Here is a 25,437-nt window from a genome sequence, read left to right on the forward strand (position 1 = left end):
TTGGTTAGGCTCCAATCTAGGCATCAGCCTAAGAAAATGAAAATTATGAAAAATGATGTACAGTTGTAAACAAACTGAAGCAAACTTTAAATAAACAAAACATTCTTTAAAGCAATGAAGAAATACATTGTAGAAAATTAATAAAATAAAATAAAAAAAATGTCAGATAAATACATAAAAATAAATAAATGTAATTAAATCATGAACAAAGTATAAATCGTTCCCTGGAATTATTTAAAACATCACCAATTAATTTACATACCAATTGGAAATCGTTCACTCGAAATAATATTTATTTTTACCCAGGCTCTCTAGGCTTCTGCAGGAAAAAGACTTAACACTTGACATTGAACAGTTTTATGGTCACCTAATGTAGCAATACGACCTGTAAACACTAGATGGAGTAATGTATGGATTGAGTAGGGGGCCATTTTGAACGTAGTCAGGTTCAACATGTTAGACCTCCCAGAACCCATAGAGATTGCACTGCAGCCTCTAGAGTTTGCAAGGAAAAATACCTAAATGTGACTCTATCTGTGGGCGGTTTTCAGCCATACTGAAATTGAACTGAAGAGGCAGTTTTGTACAGAACAAACCTTGACGTTGAATAGACTAGGGGCGTAAACACTGACACAGCTCCAGGGTCCTGGGTTGTGGGTACAAGCTTTGCCTCAGCTGACTGTGTGAGGTTTTTGGTGTGTTCTCTTCCTGTTTGCGTGGCTTTCGATGGAGCCAAACAGGGTCAAAAAGATTTTGAGATTGTAAAACAATATTCACAAATGTACTTTGCAATTGTGTTTGAGCAACTACATACATGTAAAATCCAAATGCAAAAAAATGAATTGGACAAATGCAAATATTTTAACAAAATACCAATGATAATTCAATTTGTAAATGATAATTTGTGAATGAATGAATCAGTACTGATCAAATCATATAAAATCACACGAAGATTTAAAGATCCAAGTGATTAGTTTTTGAATGTGATGGTACAAATAAATGTGCACATCTCCACTTGTGTATGTGAACCTCTTTCTGTAAATGTGTAGTTTTTACCAATTTGCTGGCAAATTGCTAGAGCGGTAGGAAAGCTTTAACTAATCCAATCAGAAGCGAGATTGGTTTATCCAATCATAGCACTGCTGTTACTCAAAGCTTTGGATCGCTCTTGGTACCCATCGCTAACGCACACGTTGACCGAGGGCAAAGATGAAAAGCCAAGTGTTGATGCCTGCTATGTATCCACTGCACACTGGTAACCCCACCCAGAGCAGTGCCCACTGGCTGACAGAGGGACTTACGATCATTTAATTCATTCATTCATTCATTCATTCATTCATTCATTCATTGTCTGTAATCGCTTATCCAGTTCAGGGTTGCAGTGTGTCCGGAGCCTACCTGGAATTACTGGGCGCAAGTCAGGAACACACCCTGAAGGGGGCGCAGCAGGTAGTGTCACAGTCACACAGCTCCAGGGACCTGGAGAGTGAATGAATGTGTGTGTGTATTGCCCTGAGAAGGACTGGCGCCTCCTCCTGGGTGCCTTGCGCTCAATGATTCCAGGTAGGCTCTGGACACACCACGATCCTGAACTGCATAAGCGGTTACAGATAATGGATGGATGGATGGATGGATAATATATCAAGGACGGCACGATGGCACAGCAGGTAGTGTCACTGTCACACACTGGGGGTTGTGGGTGACTGTCTGTAAAGAGTTTGGCGTGAGTGTGTGTGTTGCCCTGTGAAGGACTGGTGCCCCCTCCAGGGTGTATTCCTGCCTTGCGCCCAATGATTCCAGGTAGGAATAATATATCATCATAATCATAAATCATTTGAATAGTGATTCACACATTAACAATGTGTGTTTATAAACGACAATATTTTCTACACATTTAAAAATGCTATATATTTAAAAATGTTTTTACACATTTGTGAATTTGAGTTAGTATTATTGTTTATGGGCGGCATGGTGGCGCAGCAGGTAGTGTCGCGGTCCCACTCGGGTTCGATTCCCACTCTGGTTGACTGTCTGTGAGGAGTGTGGTGTGTTCTCCCCATGTCTGCGTAGGTTTCCTCCAGGTGCTCTGGTTTCCTCCCACAGTCCAAAAACACACGTTGGTAGGTGGATTGGTGACTCAAAAGTGTCCGTGTGTGTGTGTGTGTGTGTGTGTGTGTGTGTGTTGCCCTGTGAAGGACTGGCGCCCCCTCCAGGGTGTATTCCCGCCTTGCGCCCAATGATTCCAGGTAGGCTCTGGACCCACTGCAACCCTGAACTGGATAAGCGCTTACAGATAATGAATGAATGAATGAATTATTATTATTTATTATTATTATTATTATTTATTTGTTTGTTTGTTTGCATCATATTTGCACATTCCAATTCATTTGTGCATTTGTTTTTTGCGTGTATGTAGTTACTCAAACACAACTGCACATTTCAGTACAATAGTGAATATTTTGCAAGTTCCAAATCTTTTTGACCCTTTTTTGACCCCACAGATTTCCTCCAGGTGCTCGTTTTCTCCAACATTCCAAGAAGTCTTTCGCCCAGTGACTCCAGGTGGGCGCGGTTACAGACAATAAATCATTAATCGGACTGTGATATTCAGAGGCAAGACGAACAACTGGTGCAATGTGGAAAAAAAAACATCAGTTTGCCCTTTGTGGTTAATCACACGATCGGCCTTATGAACAACCATGACTTTGGAGTGGCCATGTCCCTCTAAACCGCGACCCTGAACTGGAGAAGCGGTTACAGGCAATGAATGAATGGATTTCCCTTGAAAATGAGACTCAAACCAGTCAAAATACACTGCAATTTACAAATTGTTTTTTTTTTTTACAAAATTGTCAAAATCGTATTTGTTTTATTTAAAGAATACGGTTTCGGTGTGCTTTCTTTTTGCACACTGATTGGCTTCATCTCGCGAATCTAAGCACTGTTTTCCATCCCATCTGTCCCCGAATCTTCTTATCTAAAATTCTGATGTGCTGAATCATGTGTAACAGCAAGACCTGCCAAGAATGTGCAGCGCACCGGAACCATTACTTTTTATGGCTCTGTATTCTGTTGCTCATATTTGTGTGTTTTTTATTTATTTATTTATTTATTTTATTGAAAATGTCCCAATGCTTCCATCTATTGGTATAATTTGGTAAGTACACGCAGCGTTTGGCTTTTACATAGCAGACTTATGACCTAATTGCCACAAAAGATTTTACCTTTGTCTAGAAGAAACTAAGTGAATAAAAATCCCCAAACAACAGAAGCATCACTGGCCAGAAACAAGGCAAATAGTAAGTAGTTCATGTCACCTTATCGACATCTGTTCTTTTTTATTATAAACATGGTTGCATTTTTGGTTTATTAGAATCGGTCATCTCAGGCTGAATAGAAATTTAAGTGATATGAACTATCGCTATAAATCGCTATAAACTCCAAAAGATGCGTTTGGGAGCGAAGCGAGTCGGTTCTTCATTGTGAGCCGAAGTAAATCGATCTGATTCACTGACAACAGTCTTGTGATTCGGTTTGGGACGCAGCCAGAAACAGATCATGCGTCATGATCGCCGCACCCAAAAGATTAACCAATGGGAGCATTGACCACGCCCTCACGCGCAGGCTCCGCCCCCGCTGCTGCAAGACGTTCCCGCGAATTTTGTTCCGTTAATGTTGCAGCAGAGGAAAGACGCTTAATCTTTAAAACCTTAAACGGGATTTAAAGGACGGTTTACATCATTAAACATCGTTTCGTGCGGCATGTCTTACATGTAATGGCGCAGGCTACGTGTTTAATTTGAATGGACTTCTTCTTTATTGCATTAGACGCCTGCTCTTTGTCAGTATTTAGAGAAAGCTCTCACAGAGTAAGACTATGCTGTGTTAAAGATAGACGAGTTAGTGTGTGAGAGGAAAGAATTGTTCTTGGCCGTTCTTGTATTTGAACAGGCTTCAAAGAGCTGTGCATTACTGTCACTAGCCTATTTCTCCAGTCTGAAGCAGAGGTCTGATGCTGGATGTCTGGTGGTGAGTTGGCGCCTCTAATGGCTTTCCATTAACTCTTATTAATGCCTTAATAATTTACTACACGATAAGGCTCCTTTATACATTGAATATCTATCCGTCTATGTTCGGAAGCCTTGCTCGTAACATGCCTCAATATTAAGGCGTGTTAAGACTTAATGGGAATAACTTAATAAGGCATAGGAATGGAATAAATAACTGTTTAAAATCTCGTTGCCACGCCGTAAATTCTTGACACCATGGATTATTACGTCGTTCAGTTTATTACACTGTAATTACAAATTATTGAAATATTACACATTTTCTACCATGTTTATTTTTAACCCGTGTTAGCTTGTTTCCTGTAAGTACAGTAGGTGCGTTTGGAAACCCTTGGTCACATTATGTTGCATTTATTTTTTTATTTAACTGAAAATATTGAGACAGTGGTGACCCTTTTCATTAGTGAATATCTACTAAAAGAATCAAATGAAAAATGTATTAGAAAGTTTTCCCTAGTCACCTTATTTAGCTCCAAAATATGTCCTGAATATCTTACATTTAGCAGGCAGACAGTAAGGTGCCGGCATGTGTCCTTTTTAATTTTCTATCAGAAGAAAGAAATCACAATATCTAATTTGACTAGAAATGCCAAATTGCAGTCTTAACATATTTGTTTTCTGATAAATGCTCTATTCATTTGTTTCTGTAAATGCAGGAGCTCAGTGCATTTACAATAATTACAATTATAAAAGTCTCCTCAGGGGAAAAAATCTGTGTTATACTAAATTTTCTCTCTCTCTCTCTCTTTGTCTCTCTCTCTCTCTCTCTCTCTCTCTCTCTCTCTCTCTCAGGTGTGACAGTCTGCACCATGCCCTGGCTGAGGTAGTAGTTTGTGCTGTTTTTTCGGGTCGTCACTCTGCCCGCTTTGGAGATGACTGCGCAAACCACTGCCTTGCCAGAGCTGGTGATGCTCGTCCTCCACAGATGCTGGACACTGTCCAATATCATCACAAAGGTGAAGAGATCAGATTCGTATCTTTTCAGGTCTCACCTGAGCTGTGTTAAGAGCATATGTGACCAACGTGTTCTCTCTACTTTCTGTAGTGTACATAAGGGCTCTTCTAATGCAGTCCCTGCTTTCTGTTCCAGCTTCAGTCTAACTGAGCCAGGAAGCAACTGGGACTGAACGATTGTTTGTATAAACACTTTACACATTCTTTCATAATATACGTTCATGTTTATTGACATTTATTGTTATTATTGGATAATAATTTTGTTAACCTTCCAGTGAAGTTTATGACCGTGGATGCCTCATTTATATATTGTGCTTAAATTCATTTCTAAATTTGTTTTTGAAGTAAGTCCTCCAACACTGGTTCTACAGTTTGTCTGCCAGGTTGGAAACTTGTTTTTATCCTCCCATATTTTTATATCAAAATGACATTTTATGAATCACCAATGAACCACTCCAATGCATAAATGTCTTATCAGTGAGCACTGGTTCTCTTCCTAATGTGTCCAGAATAATATTTATTATGAACAGTGGATATAGAGGTTTGTGGATTGGATGAAACTGAAAATGAAAACGAAGGGCAGTGTGAACAATGAGGGCTGTGTGAATGCTAGTATCCTATGCTTTTCTGAATGACCGTGCATCATCAGAGTGGGCAGCAGCGGAACTGGAGAATGTCAAACCTCCTCCAGAGCAAAGCCGGTCATCTAGGAGATGATGAGTAGACCAGTGTAAAAATGTTCCAGAATTAGGACTGAATGATTTGGGGAAGTTATCAAATAGATTAGAGATTATTAAATAGATTACTCTCTTTAAATTGTGGTTTCTGTTGTTATTTGGGTGGGATTTCCGATGTCACAGTGTGTGAGTGTTTTGTTGTTTCTGACTTGTCCAACTCCTCTACAGGCAGTGCATCGACTGGCTTTTACTACGTTCAATTTCCACATATAAGACATTGTGGATGTTGCAGTCTGGATGTGAAAATTGCATTTTTTGAAATAGCAGTTTCACATAATTGAGTGACAAGTCTGTGCTTTGATTTCCTAAAACACAACCAATGTGCTTTAGTGCGAATGAAAGCAGGATGAAATAAGGTATAGATTTCAGTTTAAGGTGTTGTTAATACTGGGCAAGTCCTGATTGTGCCCACAGTAGGACCAAGCGAATGTTGTATTTCCTGAGCAGATGGCTCCCTGATCACTGTTGAATGCAGTGTCTCCGTAGCAACACTCGGAAGACTCCCGCCTCTCTGACGGCATGCAGTGCAATTTCCACCAGCGCAATTCACCACAGGCAGTGGGCAAGCCCTCAAAGACGCGAGTGGAGAAGTCGATAAGCACATAAAGCGTTTTAATAAGAAACACGATGAATACACCAATCTGCATAGAATTAACATTCTGTTTGGCTTCTCTAAAACAATTCCTGGTTAATTTGTTATTTGTATAAAATATTCCTGAAAAATATAAAGGGGGACACAACAGAATATGTCAGCTTCTCTACATCTGTTTTAAAGAGGTACGCTTACACTCTCGCAACAGTGCTGCAGCAGTCTCCAAAGTAATTCCTGGCCTTTGGATGACGTACAATACGGTCCTTAATGAAATTTGATTCATGGAAGTGCACCCAGTGTGGAAACAGCCTTTAATTTGCACACTCAGGTTATATAACTGTCAGAGCAAAATGCTGCCAACAGAATATGATATGCCAAATCCTCTGGTTTGAGTTGGAATTGTGTTCAGGATCACGCAACATTAAATATCCTGACCTCACCAATGTTAATCAGGCTGCAATCAATCACATCCTTACAGAAAGGTTTCAGCCAGTATTGTAACACCTTCCTAAAAAAAGCAGATGTTATTGGAGCAAATGGGCAACAAACAATTTGTGAACCTATATTTAAAAAATAAATAAGCAGGTGAAAGACAATTTTGATCATTTCACAGATGGAAGTGAATGAAGAATGGGTCTTGACCAAGAATTCTTATTGATACCATGTGGTGTTCGTAGCTAAGACATACGCAGAGCAATGGTTTGCAGACAGAACCATACCAATAGACACTGTTAAAGAGATGTGTAATGCGACACAATATATTAAAGACAATTAAAAATGACATGGAACAGTAGTTTCAGATCTTTAAGAAATATAGGTATAGCGTGGCCTGAGATAAATGTGGTCAGTTAATAACAGACAGCCTTGACATCATAATGGTTCTGTTTTTATTTTTGGAAAACAAACAAACAAAAAAAAACAACACGAGGTAAACATTTTTCCCAAGTCATTGCACGCACGTAAAATACATACTGACGTTTAAAAATATTTTTTGACTTTATTCCTTTTACAAAATGTACATTTCACATTCACAGGGGAGAACAAAGTGTAACGTTTATCCAAAATCATATCATATATATATTACTCTGTAACTAAATACCCAACCCTTTCCCACACAGTGAGACTAGAGCTAGGCCTCCAAATGAAAAGGAAACGATGAAAGGAAAAAATAGAGATGAAATCATAATAAATGAAAACATTCAGGAGGTGATAATACATCAGTCCTTTAGTGCTTGGACAGCCTTATGGTCTTTGATATGACTGGGGGGGGACAAATAGCATTTGTATATTAAACTCTATACTTACTATATAAACAAACATGACACCCATTCTGAATTTTGGTCACTGTAACCTCAAGCTGTCCAGTCAGGAAAAAAACAACAGTTCTACCTTTAAATAAGTGCCAACTTAGGTGACAAATCGGGGTAATTGCACATACAGGGCAGTGGTGGAGTCATGTAAGTAACTGTTAGCAATCCCCAGCACAAATAGGCAGTGCAGGAGGAAGTCTTTAGGTGCCATGCCTGTGGAAATGTTTACTGTACAATTGCTGTTTATTTGCCATGGTACCACACTGTGGTACATGCAAATATTTTAGGTTATATGTGTACAGCTAGACTACTAGTACATTTACGGCTGGCTTCTTGGACATGGATTAAAGCCTAAATTGCAAAATAAATCACTTTTCACCATTAGGATCAAACCAGGCCATGGAACACAGTCCATAGTTTTTGAAAAACTATGATTTCTTTATGATCTCGTACATTTTTGCATTTATATTTTCACTGTAAAGACCCTGAGTTGAGTTTCTCATCTTTACCAAGTTACAATTGTCTTTTCTCCTTTTGCCTGGTTAATTTTACTGTGGCACAATAGTTTTTTGAAAAATTAACACACTTCCATTTTTCACTCATCTATTCAAATGTACTTTCCACCCTCCCCCTACAGAAAAGAAATATGCCCTAATTCAAACATACTTCAAAAATGAAGCAAGCACACGACGGAAAGCAATTAACCTGACACCATCAGAATTCATCCAGTATTGACTCAAGTGCATGAAAAACTAACAGCAGTTTCCATGGGAACATTTTTTTTTATATATAAAACAGTCTTCAAATACTACACACTGAATTTAGCACAAGCCCCTTTTTTGGGATGGAATGTACTGTAGCTGTGTATGTTTTAGCCTCTTAAAGGGGAGGTCAACAGATGTTTTAGCATAAGTCAGCTGTTAAGATTGAATCAAAGGCATTCAGCATCATATAATAGTGTTCTGAAGTTGAGTAGCTTTTCGAGGCATCAAACTCTATAGACCTCTGGATCCTATCAACACAAATGTGAACAAGTATGGTTTCTCCTCCTCAGCTCTGTCATTGCCATTTCCCCCTTCCAAAAAATCTGGGAGGTTGAGGGTTAGCACAAGATTCCCTCGAGACAACTGATACCAAACATTTGCACTGCCTCTAATGCAATGCCATTTGGCAGCTCAAGATGTTTGGAGGAGAACACTAACTGTCTTGAGTGCCCCTACTAAATATAGCAGTTCTCTTTAAACCACTCCTAAAGATTCACTGCATCTTAACAACTAAAATTATGCAGAAATTTTTCTTTATAAATAAACAGATCTAGGCTTTGAGTTCTACAAAAAAGTACCTTAGATTTGAAAGAAGGGAAGCATCAGGCAGCTTTCTTTTTATGAATGTGTTTGCATATGAAGTTATTCTCTACATTAAAATCACACTTCCAGTTCTCCTAAGCCTGAGGATGTGGCAGATAACATTTAACACAGACAACATCCATCTCTAATCTGACTGAGGGGATTGGCTGGATCAGAGGAGCAAGGGCATCGCAGTGGGATGATGAAGAGGTCATCAGATGAAAAGAACATGGACAAAATCTCAATAAATACATTTACTGTAGGTTCTAGACCAACATATTCTAATGGTATTTGTACTGCATATGTTGCAAATATGTAAATGACTATTCACACAGTAATACAAAACTTTGTAGGACACCGTACAGCTTGCACAGAATGGCACATAGGAGAGTGACAGTTCATATACTTTGTAACATGGAGAAGGTGCACCAATCAAATCTCACCCTGAGATATCCATTTTGGTAGAGTTAATAAAAAAAAAAGCAAGAAAGAAAAGACCACTACAGGTTACAGATGGGAATCTACATCCTCTAAATGGGTGAGGCTTAACGTTGAATTCTGCCCTTTTTTTTAAGATTTCCATATAATTCAGTCATTAAGTTGTAAACAAATTCTTCGAGTGTTATTTGATGGGAAATACTCTGTTCTCGATAATTATAGTTTTAGAATTGCTCACAGTGGTAATGACAGGAACCAGACATCCAAAGTACTCAATACTAAAAAAGCAATTCTAAATTATAGTAATAAAAGCTGCCGTTGCATGAAAAGATCAAAAATACACTGCCTGGCTGCTTGGTAATTTGGAGGAAATATTTTGGTGTAAAATGTATCTTAACATAATAAAAACTTTAATGGAAGAAAGATATGGACAATGTGTTCTAAGGCAAAATAGCCCCCTAAGAAAACGTGTTACCAATGTGTACATCACAACCCTTGTTTACTGTCACCACCACTGTAAAAAAGAATTCAGTCAGTATTCCTCTTCAAAGAAACATTTTACCCCAGGCCACTTAGAGTTAATTTGATGACACGTCAATGACTGAATTATGCTGATTTAATTCAAAGCTGCTGGAAAGTTGTGTACCTTTGAAGTGAAATATGTGAAATTTTGTGTAACACATGGACAGATGGCTCCTGAACTGAGAATATACTACAGAAATATAAATCAAACCACCTGTTTCTATAATCAATAAAACAAAACAATATTAATCAAAAATTAAATGCAGACACCAGTATGGACATTGAAAGAAACTGTGATGAATAAAAAAGATTTGTAACAATTTCTACAAATCCTACATTCATAGTGTTTATGGCAAACGTATGACCTTACAGAGCCTGGCATAAGCACTCTTAAGGGTGATTTATTTTGTGCATAACATTTTTTAAACAAGAATATATGCAGTCACAAATCAGGTTACATAACACATTTTCATACAAGTTTATAAGTATATGTTAATAAGGACATATACTCTTGTTTTCTAAAGTGTTTTGCATGTAAGCATTCCTACTTATAAGTGACTATACAATATCATGTATGGCATAAAATCTCGTTTATATTTATAAAATCTTATGAATGCAGGACTCATAGGAAGTGTTGGCAAAACGTACAGATTTGGACATCATTGCACTATTCATACACCCTTATTTTTTACTGCATAACAACAACAAAAACAAGAAAAAATATGCTTGTGGTAGACTGGACTACAATTAAGACTTGCCTTCATTTGGTAAAGAGTACCATACTGTGGTTTTCATGTTGGGTAACAGAGGAAATCAAAACCTATTTACAAAAATATAACTCCATAATCATGCAGTGGAGAAAAGAAGGAAGTAGAAATTGACAGGAAAAATTCTGGGACAGGTCTCAGCTAAGTTACATCAGCACTGTACACATATTTTTTTTTCTCATGCCAGTATAAAGAACACTGTACACTGTACATCACCAAGAGTGGAGACCTGTTTAAGAAACGACTAAGTAAATCCCTTACTGCACTAAACTGAGGAAAACAACTGCTGAAAGTTTTGTGTCTGTGCTATAAACTAGCGTGCAAAAGTTTGAGTGCCCCTTGTCAAGTGTCATGTATGACTGATTTTCTATGGTTGATTTTGAAATATATACACATCCACAACAGAATCCTCCCTTCCTCATATTTTAACAAACAATTACTAATTATCTTCTGAATTTAAGGTATTGAGAATAATAAAAAAAAAAGGAATAAAATATGCCATAACACATGCAGTATTTTTTAAGAAGCCAACTGTGTTAAATTCAGTATGCAAATAATGACCAATAATTATAGTGCACAGAAAAACGCCAGAAAATAGAATCAATCCTTCTGATATTTTTAAATATGCCTCCTCTAACAAATGTTTTGACTTATTTTCACAGAAAATTAACACATATTTTATTAGTCAAATTGTATTTTGACAAGGGGCGTTGAAACGTTTGCACGCAACTATGTGTACATGAGAGATCTACTGCTCACTGCCCTACAGCTGGCGATTACCATACATCAGAGGGATGATATATACAGAGATATCGTCTCCAGAGCCCAGACGGTCATTAGTGATACGCCAGCCTCTGTCCCTGAGAACTCCCCTTGCTCGCATCACCAGATCCTGAGCAGCCATAGTGTACCTACAGTCAGAAGAAAATTACTCCATGAAATCAGGGATGGATAAAAGTAGATTAGATATTATATGGTCATGTAAACGTACTTATGTAGCACGTATGGAACCTTGGAAAAAACACTGCCGACAATAATGGCAAAAAAAAAAGGCAAACCCATGGCCATGTGTGTTAAGCTTATAAAACCCTCTAATCTAATTTTCACATGATATCATTTTGTTTCTTGTGGTTCAAGTAAGAGGCATGTAAAACTGTTCTAATGACAAAAATGACATCATTCAACAGGCAGTTAGTCTGAAATTATTGATTCTAAAACTCAGGCTTCAGAGGTGCTTTCTGAGATAATACAAGCTTTGTGTGAACAACTGAATATCTGTACACCAAAAAATGTTATGTTTGCATGATGCAGGAGAGCTGCACCTGTGCAGATCATCTGGGTCACAGTTGGCGAGGAAGGAGGTGACAGATTCCGCAACTTCTTCATTAGACAGGACGTCCCACAGGCCATCAGTGCCCATCACTAAAACGTCATCTGTCCCATGCTCATACTGCATCAGGTTATACACTCTCACCTGCACACAGTCACTTCATTTTATATCTGCACCATTCTGCACCAATACACTATAAATGTAAGGAAAAGTATAATGTCAAACTAACATTACAACACAAACACAATTAAGACAGCTCGTCTGAAATAGCTAAGAGTAATTATGTCCAGACAAAACCAAACCAAACCTTTGAGAGAAAGGAGAAAATCAAGCTCCACTCAAAAAAGGTTCTGTCCATCCTTTTGCTATAAGAATCTGAAAGGATTTATATTATAGCCTATAATATCAACAACAGTGTCTTAACAATTATGAAGTGCTCAAATTAACCGCATGTGATCGGCTGTAGATGAGTAAAACAGAAAAACAATGAAATATGCATGTGCTTTGACATCACAACCACAAAAAACCAAGTAGGCCAGCAAGAGGTTTAATGTTCATGCATTAAACTAATGGCGTAAATGGCAAAGATGAGATCAGAGAAGGAAGTGAACTGAGCAAAAGCAGTGGTAACAAGCTTGAAGAAAAAGCGAACTGAACTAAAACAGCTTAAACAAACACTTCTGTGTGCTTCGCTCAACGCTGCTGCTTGTGGCTCGTCATTTTAAGGAACTTGTGCTGACAATGGTCAGATGTTTAAATGACCTCTGCTGTTACTGTGATGCATGACTGGGGCTATTTCCATTTAAATCCCAAAATCACTCCCCTCAGAAAGAAGAGTCATTAAATATATCTCTTATAGTTGATGAGGGATGGAAGCAGGCCTGACTGTGATGTGTTCGGAAGAGGGCTGTTTAAACAGGGGGAGAACAGTGATGTGTTGTTTGATATTGGGGTATTTTCACCAAAGCATGTAGCACATGTTTTAAATATATTTTTGTCTGCTTCCTAACAGAAAAGTAAAAGTTCTTAATGGGTGTTTTTCACTGGCAATAAAAAGTGATATCTATTATTTCTTGTCTCATTTACTGATTATATTTTGCATTATGTAAATTTTGGGATTCAGGGAATAAAAACATGTACTATACCCCAGTCCCCAATGTCTACTGTTAAATATATTTTTGAACACTGATTACAATTAATTAGTTTAGGCTTGAAGTAGGAGTCCCATAATAAAGCAAACTGTGTGGCATTACAGTACCAAGCACAGGGCAAAACCGAGGCAACAATATGTTAACAATCCTTCCAGCTTCTCTGGAGGAAAGAGGTCAGTGAGTTTTTTTTTTTGATGAAAAGCGCACAGGGAGGGAAAGCAGCTCAGCTAAACTCGAAAATCAGGGCAGTCTGCGAGGTAAATAGTAGGCTTGCCGCATGAACTCCAGCTGAACTGCTGGTGTAATGAATTAAAAATCAAAAGAGGTGTCTGAATAGAAGAGGCGAAAAGAAACATCAGACAGTCTGCGGTGAGAAGGGAGACGGCGAGGATTTGAAAGACCGCAGAAGCTCCTTGGCAACAGGGAGTCGGTGAATAAGGTAGTGGGGAAGTTCTTTAGCTTTGAGTTTGGATCTCAAGAAGTCTGTCTGCAGTCAGATGAGGTGGGCAAGATTTCCAAAGCACTGCAGTCATGTACTGTGTGTTAGATCGCACTAACATTGCCACAAGATGACACTTACTGGCTAAAACTTACATTCTACCTTGCAACTGCAAAAGGGCTTAATGTACTACTCCTGCAAGGTGGAATTACAATGTGGAGTGTCTAATAATGCTATACATTCTATCTTGCAACTGCAAAGGACCTTTGAATATTTTCTGCTGCAAAGTGGAATTTCAACATGGAGTTTCTAATTATGTGGACAGTGTCTTGTGCAGATGTCATTGAGCACTAACATTAAGATGCAGCACAATACATGCTGAGATATGGCCATAAAGCACAGTAATTAACACACAGCACAACTCCCATAAATGTTTTGGTGGCAAAGAACTTAACATAGAGATCGCAGATCATTTTCTGTTTTAGCTTGAACATGTTTCCTTTGTTTAAGTAAGCAGTTGATGGGCAGTCCTTTGCACTGCCTTAGTAAATCAAAAATCATTTTCAGATGATTGGTGGGCACATATTGTGCTCCACCTGTGCTTGTACATACATCTGGCCTAGACAGCGAGTCCATCTGTTCAATGCACAGTTTGTGGGCCATCTGTGCCCAGTTCTTAACCACTTAAACCCTCTCAGTCTGATATCTGGGGGTAGGACCACTGTCAACCTAGGAGTGAGTTTAATGTGTGTAAAAAACTCCCAGGAATGCTGTTCTGCTTAATACGCTCACACAAATCAAACTTCATCCTGGTGACATTCAGAGGAAAAAAAGACATACAAGTAATCATAAGAAGTTTTACAATAGTACCCAACAGAAGTGATTTTAGAAAACATGTCTCCCTCACAGAAAACCAGCATAGATCTGAGTTTCCCAATATAGGCTTGACATCAACTTAAGAACGCCTACAGAATTTCAGAGATCTATGCTAGTACAGAGAAAGCCTTAGCACACAGTGAGAGTTAGCGTACCTCTGGACAACATGAGAGAAATGGCTTAATGTAAATATTAGAATCATGGACTTTCAGATCATGGTCACCCAGCCCACGAGTCACTCCTATTGTGGCCATCACTCGAGCCTGCAAAAAAAAAACACAAATAATAATAATTTGAATGTAATTTAGAATTCAAAGCATTAAACAGATATAGAATGAAATATATTTGTTTGCAAATGAAAGCATAAAGGTCTCACTTTATACTGTGACTAATAACTGAGTTGCTACATGTTAACAATACATGTGGTAACAATGTAGATACTAGTGATATATTCACTTTTACAAATATAGTACAATTTATGTCAATAAACGTAGGTAACATATTCACATGTTGCTATGTAGTTATAAGCAATAATGTAGCCATTCTTGAGCTGTTGACATGTTCTTACACAAGCTTCATTACTATAATTCATCAGTAACCATGAACACATCACCAGTAAACACATGGTGGTTGCTAATTCAACATTTTATATATATATATATATATATATATATATATATATATATATATATATATATATATATATATATATATATATATATATATATATATATATATATATATATGTGTGTGTGTGTGTGTGTAAACACTAGAAACAACAAAACTTCACACACAAAACTTAATTCCATAAAACCAATTACATTGTGAGTTCTTGATTCTGTCCTCATCAGAGCACTTGTCTTTATTACTCCCTACAAAACTAGACAGAGCTGTCTAACTAGGCCCTGTCTAATCCTCTGTGGACTGAGTGAGCCAGAGGAATATGTGTGTGTGTGTGTGTGTGTGTGTGTGCAGTTGTCTGTGTTATGGCCAACAACAGAGGAACTGCTTTAATGCTGTACAGCTGGACAGTTCCTCTGGGGTAATGGGGGGCTGGCTTTAAGGTTTGAGTGACAACTCTATATAATGACAGTCAGCCAGAACACTGCAGCATCCTGCTACGAGAAAAACCACTGAATCTGACTGTGCCTCAGGCAGATAAGTAAAGCTTGCTCTCTCCCTCTCACTATCTCTTCTCTCTCCTTTGCTTTATACCACTTTACTTCTCAACCCATGGACACTTAGTCTAGAATTATTCTTGCAGTTGTGATATACATACAGTAGACATTTAATTATTAAGATGTAATTACATGTAACACTGAAATGGTGTTTGTTTGATTATAATTTATCATCACAGTGAGAGATATATTACTGATAATATATGAATAAATCCTTTCTTTCTTTCTTTCTTTCTTTCATTTCCCTCTTTGACTTCTCCCATCTATACCATCTCTCTCTTACCTTCTTTCCTTCACCATAAATTAAGGGGAACCTGAGGTCCTCGTCCTCTATGGTTTTATAAGCCCTGCAAACAGAATGAAGAGTAAAGTTTTTACAGTATATTTATTAAAAATTTTAAAAAGTGGCATTCAGCTGGATGTTGGATGATATACTTTGAGTTGAGTGCACATTAAAGTAGCTAAATGCCATTTAATCCTCACAGAATATTTCTAATTTCAGCCAAATGCTTTACAGGCCCCTACTAGCATGGCTTTGTGTCACCAAACACTAAACCCATACAGAGAATATAGAGTGAAGAGGTATCACAGCTCATGTGGATCTCTCAGTTGAAGATGTCAGATTTTTAAGTCAGTATGGCTCCAGTTTTAGTTTTAACAAACAACAGTCAGATTAGTGTTAAAACATGAAAACGTCGAAAGGTATATCCTTTGAGAAATATTTAATGCAGACTGTGGACACTTGCATCTGAAATAAGACAGATTCACAAAGTGCCAATACACACTTGCCACCCAATACACATAACTGTACACATATATACACATTTATACAGTGTCCTCACCAGCCGGTCATAGTAAAGTCCCGATATAACATCCTTTTCCCAACTTCTTTCCTCTGGACCCTTCGGGGAAACTCTAGATGTGTGAACTCTCCCCCTAACAAATGAGGCTGCATGAACCCCTAAACTCACCCCAAACACACACACGCACACACAAATGCAGCACAAAGTCAACTCTACACCAGTCTCCATTTAAACATTTAACACGAAAAAGGAAGACAGTGCCACAATTTCTTCAGAAAGGTTTGTTATCTGTTTTTGTCCATTTTTATTGTTGCTAAAAAAAAACAATAGAATTTTTAACTAACCAGGAACTGCAGTCGCTGTCTCTCTGATTCAGGAGTGAATTCTGAGGACACTGGAACAATCTCCCCATTCCTAATTATGATGGCTCTGAGGGGATAAAATGCACACGCACACACACACACACACAAAATGAATATATCACTAGTAATTACATGTATTGTTAATTTGTACTTTAGGAGGGTAAGGGCTAACACTTATTTCTTCCAAGAATTTATGAAATCTTTACAAACTGAAGTTAACAGAGTGTCATTGTGCAGCTCAAAATGCTGGAAGGAGAACCCTAACTGCCCAATTAAGCCATGTCAGCTGGCAGATGCTCAAATAGGCTAAATGATGGGGAATATCTATCCTGTGCATCCTCAGGTAAAACAATTCCCTATAGCTTCATTTAAAACAAGCTGAACATTTCAAGGCAGGATAATGAAGCACTAGCATCCTAAAAAAAAACCAAACTCAAAGCCTAAAGTGTGCTTTTCCCATGAGGTTAAAAAATAAATAAAATTAGTATTTGATTGAGCTTAGAGGCTGATTCACATGTGTGTTAATGAGCACAAACAAACACACACACGACTGATGCTGGTGTTTGGTCTTGTTTCACAGCGTCTCTCTCTGGGGTGGTTCCAGCTAACAGTCAGTAGGACAGTAGGATGTTGGTATATTTAGTTTACAAAAAACCTGCATCACATAACAGTTTAATTAAGAGCTGCTACACTGTGAAAACTTGAGAAAAACCTCTCTATATAATGGCTGCTATCACTACTGCCATTATTCCAGTCTGACCTTGATAGAGGTCCTTCTGCTATTGCACAACTTGGGAGCATTGCACAATTACGTCATTTTCATTAGGTATATTAAGTAATAAACAGGGGTGGCCCAGAAGATGCTGAAACCTTATTCTGGGAGTAAAAGGTCAAGAGGGGATAGGATTCTTCCATCTCAATTTGACTACTGATGTTTAGGTGCTAAAATGTCTGGCTTTTTTTAATACACTGCATAACTAACTTAACATGTTCTACATTCCATAACATGTTTACATATTAGCATCAGTATTGGTATATACAAACATTAAATATTCATCCCACAAGTCCCATATCTGTGCATCCTTACTAAACTGCCAGAGGCTGGAATAAATGGACGCATTGCTAGCAGCGTCCCTTATTTTCACTTGCCCTTTGGAGTAGTAATAAGAAAACCAGCATGTGTTTGAGGTCTAAAAGCTGGACATACTGTGTGTAGGATAATTACATGAAGTCAATATGACTCACCTGCTGTCCCCTGCATTGGCCACATACAGCTTCCCAAGAATGAAGGCCACCACAAGAGCAGTGCATCCACCAGAGATATTATACACAGCTTTCTCCCTCTCAATCTGGGCATCCTGATATATACACACAGCACAAAGTGTACAGAAGGATAAGGTCACATTAGGGGTGGGTAATGATAATACACAAAAAGTCAGCAGCATTGGGTGGTAAAGCAGTGTAACTGCATTCCTTCAAGGGATGGAGTGCCAGTCAATATCTTGGGATGGGTTGGAGTACCTGACCACACTGATGTTCTTGTGGATCAGTGCAATCAGTTAAAAGCAAATGCAATTTTTCTTCTTAATAATGTCCTTAATTGCAGAAGAAACATTGGATCAGCAAGTACCCTAAATATATATGATTCTCCTTTCTAATGAAGAATTCAAAAAGCAGTGTATTTTTATTTATTATGACTTTGACTGTCATATGGTCCATTAATAGTCACAGTACCATAAAAATAATGAATAACATATGACACATTCATATAGAGTTGGCACTTCAGGGAAGTCCCAGACCATTTTTCTTCTCCCTTTACTGTCTTAGAGAAGACTTCCTGATAAAATGCACGATAATTGGAGACTGCTAGAGGTTTATAGCCCCTCACTGCTTGTGGGGAAACCTTTTGTGAAGCTGTCAGAATGCAGTAACATTCTAAAAAGATGAAACCAGCTCTTGACATCTCGCTCTTACACAGTGTCTCTCGCTTTGTAAAAGCCTCCTGCCATCTGTTGAGAATGAGATGAGTGATGTGAACTCATTCATCTCTTCTGTGCAGCTGGTCACCAAGCTGAAATCCTCATACTTTAAGAGCAGTGTATGAATGAGCCCTCTCTGTGATTCTCCAGACATCTGCTTTTTACTGCAGGAAAATCATTACAGGCCGAACCCTGGCTCTGATGCAGCCGTCTGAGTGGAATTTTGAGGAAAATCTCACTGAAGTTTCACATTTGAGATGATGCAATCCAAGAACTTCAGATTGAATCATTATTATCCTCCTACTTATTTTTAATCATCTTATGAGCAAGACTCCTGGGTGTCTTAAAAGAGGGCTCTAATGAATAGCAAAACATGAGTGTATCAGAGCCAGACCTTCAAATACACTATATGGCCAAAAAAAGTTTGTGGACACCTGCTCATCTAATATTTTTTTCTAAAATTTAAAGGTAGTCTGTGAGGTTTTGACTGCATTTAGCCATGAGAGCATTAATGAAGTCTGGTACTGATTTTGGACGGTTAGTTCTATATCAGAAGCATCACACCATGTTCCAAAGTTCTTCAGATCCATAGTTCATGCCTGGGGGCTTTATAGCTCTCTAGTCAATACTTGGACCTTATTCTAATGTGCATCTGTTTCCAAGCATCCCATTTCATTTCTTGCTGAATTTTTATTGTATAACTTGCATTCCTGTCGCCAAGGTCTACAAGGCCAAAGGATGTGCAAAAAATGAGTGAAGCTGTGAGTGATGTCAGGATTGTAAATTTAAGTATTATAGTCGGAAATAAGTTATTGGGCTGTGGGTGTGGAAACCTCAAAGAAGCAAAGGGTCAGTGAGAGTGGCGAGGAGGCAGCTGAGTGGGCAGAAGGTCTGAGGGCAGGGGGGAGGAAGTAGAGCCCAGTTTCCTCCTGTGCCTCCTAATGAACCATCTGATGAGTGTATTAATACATTAGTCAGGGAGTGTGTGTGTGAGTTGCTCTAAACTATCACTGTCCATCACCTACAGTCAACAATTACATAATACAATGGAATGACACTTTCTGCACAACTAAATGGTTCATAAATATTATCTAAGTTGTTCACAATGCAGTCGATAGGTAACAAATACCTGAAAAGTAAAATGTACCGTTATCATAAACAACATGACAATATGTCACAATATCTATCATCTATTTCAATTTATTAGATGGAAGAAAAAAAAAAAAAAAAAAAAAAAAAAAAAAAAAAATATATATATATATATATATATATATATATATATAGCAAACCGTGTAGCACGAAAACATAGGGAGTATTGTGATAGTAATGCCATATTAGCCATCCTTAAGTATGATGCTGAGTGAACAACATCAGAGGAACCACACCTTCATCTTGAAGTGCAGCAGTGCACTGGTGCCACACGATATGTGGGATTTAAACAATGGGTGGGAACTGGCAATGAAAACACCATTAAGATCATTTTTAGTTGTGGGAGTGTTTTGTGGTTTTGTAAGGGCTTCGTCATCTATCATCAGATGAATCGACTCTTTGTTTATTGTGAAAATGCACTTCTCTTTTTTGGACAACACGGCTACTTTTTTTTTCCTGTATGTGTCTTGTGTGCTTATCTCTCAAATTATTTTATGCGCTATAGTGTTTTTAGTATTTTCATAGATATTATCTTATCAATGCACGTGTCAAGTAGAAAGAACATTCATACCTATTCAGTACTGCACAGTAAATATGTACAGATTTATGCAAAACATATAGCACCACATATTTTCATATAGAAAAATCAACAAAACAAGATTTGAAAAGGGGTGTTAATATTTTTGTTTAGTCATACAACTTGAAAAAAGTGGATGTCATTTGATGTTTTTCCAAGTAAATCATTAAAGTGGGATGCAATTTAGAAAACCTCCATCAAATAAACATCATTTAGCACCATATGCACAGTGCAGAATACAGATGAAGTGATACAGCAGTTGAGACTCATAAGAGATTCTGCGCTATTACACTGATAAGTGCTACCATCTAGTGGCAAGAAAATCATATGGTATAAAGATCTGCGTGAAACACCAGCTCAAAAACGTTGTTTTGTGACAGTAGTAAAGGCCTGGAAAACTGTCAATGCTTTATGACTGACTGTAGGTGTATAATAATAATGAAAAACAAATACTGGAAATAACTTTGATTTTCATGTGCAGGAATGAACCTCTAGCATCAGGAAGGAGGTGACCTCTAGCACTGACCAACAGAGGGCTCACAAGACAAGTGTGGAAACAAACGGAAGAGAACAAATCCAGTCGATAGACTTTTAAAAGCATTCCCACTGCATACAACACTGCTGCAGTTATGAATTGTGCAATCCTCTGGCATGCAACTAAACCACATGCCAGAATTGCATTTTTTCACAGTTAAATCTGATGAAGCTTTATTTATTTAGATTTATTATTTCCTTCCAACATGAAAAAAATCAGAAAATAAAGCAATTTCAGCCTCATATTTAGTTCATCATATAAACTAAAATAACTCAACTTCAAAATGATTAATGCCCACATTAACCGTACCTATCTATTAAAATATGCAGAAAGATTTACTGCAAAAGACTTTAGCTAGAAAGTAAATGCAGGGGTGTTAAATTATTGCATATGGCTATAAAACAAACAAACAAACAAAAAAAAACAGTCACTTTCATATGAGACCTGTTTAGAATTTGCTTCTAAAGTAATCATGTAACATCACAGTGAAAATGCAATAAAATACACAAACAAACAAACAAACTGGGCCATGGTTTACCGGCTTATTACACCGACCACACAACTGACATGGATAAAAAAAATTGTCTAGTCATCAGTTAAAAGTTTACATAATCAGATCTCAACTGACACTATGAAGTTAATATGTAAATGAATAATAAGCATTGTAATAAAGGAATGTCCCCTCCAGGGTTCAAAACCTATATTCGTCTGATTAAGTCATGATTAAAACGATGCTCTGGAAATGTGCACATACCACAAATATATGTCTTTATATTTTAATAGACTTTTATAAATGACAATTTGAGGTTTCTGAACAACTCAGTGTTGGTTGAGGAACGAGTGTAATGATCTTTGATGATGATAATATGCATTGGTCGAGAACAGTATGGGCATCCCTGGTCATACTACATGGTTTGTTGGAATTCTAAACAAGAAACTTACAGATACTTCACATAAGACACTATACTTCACATAATATACAATTACTGGTTTTAACATGCGGGGAAAAGCCAAACTGCTGTGCTTTGTAATTTGTAATTACTATTGTAAACTTACAAATTGGACACTCTTCTTGTTTTTGTTGACAATCCTTTAGATCTACAGCTGTTTAAGTAACAGGGAGCAAGGCAGCTCATTAGGTAATGTGACACACTGCTTGTCTCTCATACTATATTTGAGGCAAGGAGAAACAGTGTTGGTTACGTAGGCTATACAGAACTTTCATATCCTCTTTACCCCAGAGAACATGGAAGAATGTGTTCTAGCAGCTAAAAAAAAGAGCCCAGAAGAGGTCGTTTTTAGCTCAAATCCATGCGATGAACTGGAACTCACCATTTCTTTGAAGGCATTCTCCAGTGCTCCAATCACCAGGCTCTCATGCTGGATCTTCTTCTCGGTGAAGAAGCGAGGCGGGGGGCTGCATGGTGAGCTGGGGGCTCCTGCGGACCCTCGGAGCGAGGCGGCACGGGTCAGAGTGCGCTGGGGGCCAGGTGAGTTATGGTTGTTGGGTTCCTCTCCGTGAACCGTGGGGGGAAGAGAACCGAGGTTCAGCAAGACATCCAGAACATCCTGCAACTGCTCCACGATGTGCTGCTGCAGGAGCCTGGAGGCCACCACCGCAGCCCCAGAGCCTGCATGACCATCAAACAGAGCCCAGTAGTGGATGATTAGGCCCTCACACTCCTGAAAAACACACAGGAAATGAGGTGTTCATTAGTTCATGGTAATTGTATCATAGTAATTGGATATCATGTGACATCACAGCAAAAAGTGTATGGGATTAAAAGAGAAATTAATCACTGTACAGAAGCTGCACCGCTACTAGCCAGCTCTCCTGACTGTCTGTACCAACATGGGTAAAAAATTATTAGAGGTGACAGCACTGACAGCTTATTGTTTGGTACCTCAAATTTACTTCTTCAATTTTCCAGTGAACCAAGTGGTTCAGAACTATAAAGTTGGTTTTGTATAAGCATGGGATAAATGCAAACATCATAGTCACATGAAAAAGTCATATAAAGTAAAGGGTCTCATTTAAAAATCACATTCAATCTGTTTTACAATTTCTTTTTTTACAACCAATAATTCAGGATCAGTAACACTCTTAATGCATTTTCATGTTGTTTTCTGTAATTTTTAGTGTTATTTTTAAAATCATGCCTATATTAATTCTGTTCAACGTTTTTGTTCATTCGGTTAATATGTCCCCCACTGTGTGTTCATGTAAATTCCCCCTAAAACCAGACTACCATGCATATAGTCTGCCTCATCCAATCTGCCACATGGAAGCAACATGGAGAAGAACTTAAACACAGAGGCGAACCACCTAACTCTAACAGCTTTTACCAAATAAGTGCCTGTTGTTTGGATAGGTTTTGACTTTAGTGAAGATGACACTGAACATAAACAGATCAAATGTAAACACTGACAGTGACCAAGGTTAATACCACAAGTCTGTTTCAAAACTTGAAGCACAATCATTCATTCATTGTCTGTATTCACTTATCCAGTTCAGGGTCGTGGTGGGTCCGGAGCCTACCCGGAATCACTGGGTGGAAGGCAGGAATACACCCTGGAGGGGGCGCCAGTCATTCACAGGGCTGAAGTGCAATCACATCACCAAACATGAAAAATGCATGGCTCAAAAAATTACTGACATGTTCCCAGCTTTAATACTTGAGCGTATTAATAGTACAAGCCTTGTCAGTGAATTATGAGGGCAAGAATAAAAACCAAAATAATCAGTAATCGATACAGACGTCAAATATACAATTAATTGTGATATTGATAAGGGTCATATCACCCAGCACTAACAACTTGTATTTCTACAATGAACTGCAAAGGATATACATTTTAAAAAAGGATACAATTTGTGCAGTACACTATACATTAAGTGTAGGCGTATATACTTAAACAGCAAAAGCTTTCTTGAGTTTGAGGCAGAGTTCAGTCTTAAATGTAAATTTAGTTAATGGCTTTTTACAAAAGAGTGTAGTGCCATTGTGAAAGTACTTAAGTATGACAGCATTTGTGGCATGTGAAGAATATGCTCGTGCTCTGGCTCAAGGCCATTCCTTCCAGCAAAGCATCTGTTTGTCCCTAGAGAGGCATCACTAAGAGGATTAGCCTACACACACACACACACACACACACCTATAGTAAACTGGCACCAAGTCACATGAGTACCTTTATATATATATATATATATATATATATAGTCTAGTGTCTTCCCACTATCTCATTGAAGCATGAATGAGCTTGTTGTAAAGGACATGCTTAAACATCCTTTACTATAAGGGCAAAATTGATATGGTCCTTATACTTGCACTTCAAATACATAACCAACCCTTTTTGCTTAGCTGAAAACACACTCCCACACATACACACCACTAGGGGATAGGAGGTTATGTGAAGGACACAACTGGTTAAGGACAAGTAAACAAATAAGGATATGTAGTGAATGGAATAATAATAATTTTTAAAATAATCCAGATTAACAATTATCTTTTTAATGAATCAGATGTTGTCAGATATCAGATACAGCTGAAAAGATAAACATATAGTTTAAACTCTCCTACTGCAAGAAGCCCATTCCTATGCGTTTTCTAGCACACTGTGCTTTGTCGTCTGTTGAAGTGTAGAAACATTTTTTGGTAGATAAAGACACATCAGTAGAAGAACCCCAGAACAGGACCACCACGGAATAGGTATTATTTGGATAGATGGATCTCTCTCTAGTTTATTTCAGAGTTAACAGTTCCATTTGAGGATGCAGTAAATGAATTCTACTTCAGCAATCGAAAGGAAGAAGCTGAAATATGCGCTGGCTGAGCTGAGGGAACGCGGGTGGGGCACATGCAAGACTGGTGGAGATAGGTGTTAGAGGACTTCGGCCACATCCCTGCTTGTGCAGTTCGACATCAGGGGGCTGGAAACTAAGGGCAGCTGTGAAGGAGTTCTCAGAAACAGCTGAAAGGTCTAGTCAGTGGTTGTGGATAAGGAGAGCACAGATTACTTGGGGAAATGCACTGTGGAGGTGTTGGGATTGTTGTTGTTCACATGGAATTCAGCGAAACACCAACGAGAGGAGGTGACTGCCTGATGACCCCTGTGAAGAGCTAGTGATACAGTGGCTGGTTTAGGTACTCATGGTCTGGGCTCAATGAGTAGCCACAGCTGTTAAGGATAGCCGGTTGTTGATCAGATCATAAACAGCCACAGCAACCTTTTAGATGTAGGATTCAACAGATATTTTGGTGGCTGCAGGGAGGAAGAGAGTGTGGTGGGCCCTATGTGGATCTCTAATGGATTGGCATAGGATATTT

General features: G+C 38.2%; 1 protein-coding gene across 1 annotated transcript in view; it reads right to left on the reverse strand.

The window, feature by feature from the left end:
* Positions 1-7,225: 7,225 nt before the first annotated feature.
* LOC136694341 (protein phosphatase 1H-like) overlaps positions 7,226-25,437 on the reverse strand; it is a 29,853-nt gene continuing 11,641 nt past the window's right edge. Inside the window, exons 3-10 of the mRNA XM_066667816.1 lie at positions 22,445-22,795; positions 18,118-18,230; positions 16,855-16,939; positions 16,550-16,668; positions 15,991-16,054; positions 14,685-14,792; positions 12,056-12,207; positions 7,226-11,644 (exon numbers count right to left, since the gene is read on the reverse strand). Of these exons, the coding sequence (XP_066523913.1) occupies positions 11,497-11,644; positions 12,056-12,207; positions 14,685-14,792; positions 15,991-16,054; positions 16,550-16,668; positions 16,855-16,939; positions 18,118-18,230; positions 22,445-22,795 (1,140 nt within the window). The 3' untranslated portion in view covers positions 7,226-11,496. The remainder of the gene's footprint in view (positions 11,645-12,055; positions 12,208-14,684; positions 14,793-15,990; positions 16,055-16,549; positions 16,669-16,854; positions 16,940-18,117; positions 18,231-22,444; positions 22,796-25,437) is intronic.

Source organism: Hoplias malabaricus, chromosome 4 (assembly GCF_029633855.1).
Source record: "Hoplias malabaricus isolate fHopMal1 chromosome 4, fHopMal1.hap1, whole genome shotgun sequence".
Classification (NCBI taxonomy): Eukaryota; Metazoa; Chordata; class Actinopteri; order Characiformes; family Erythrinidae; genus Hoplias; species Hoplias malabaricus.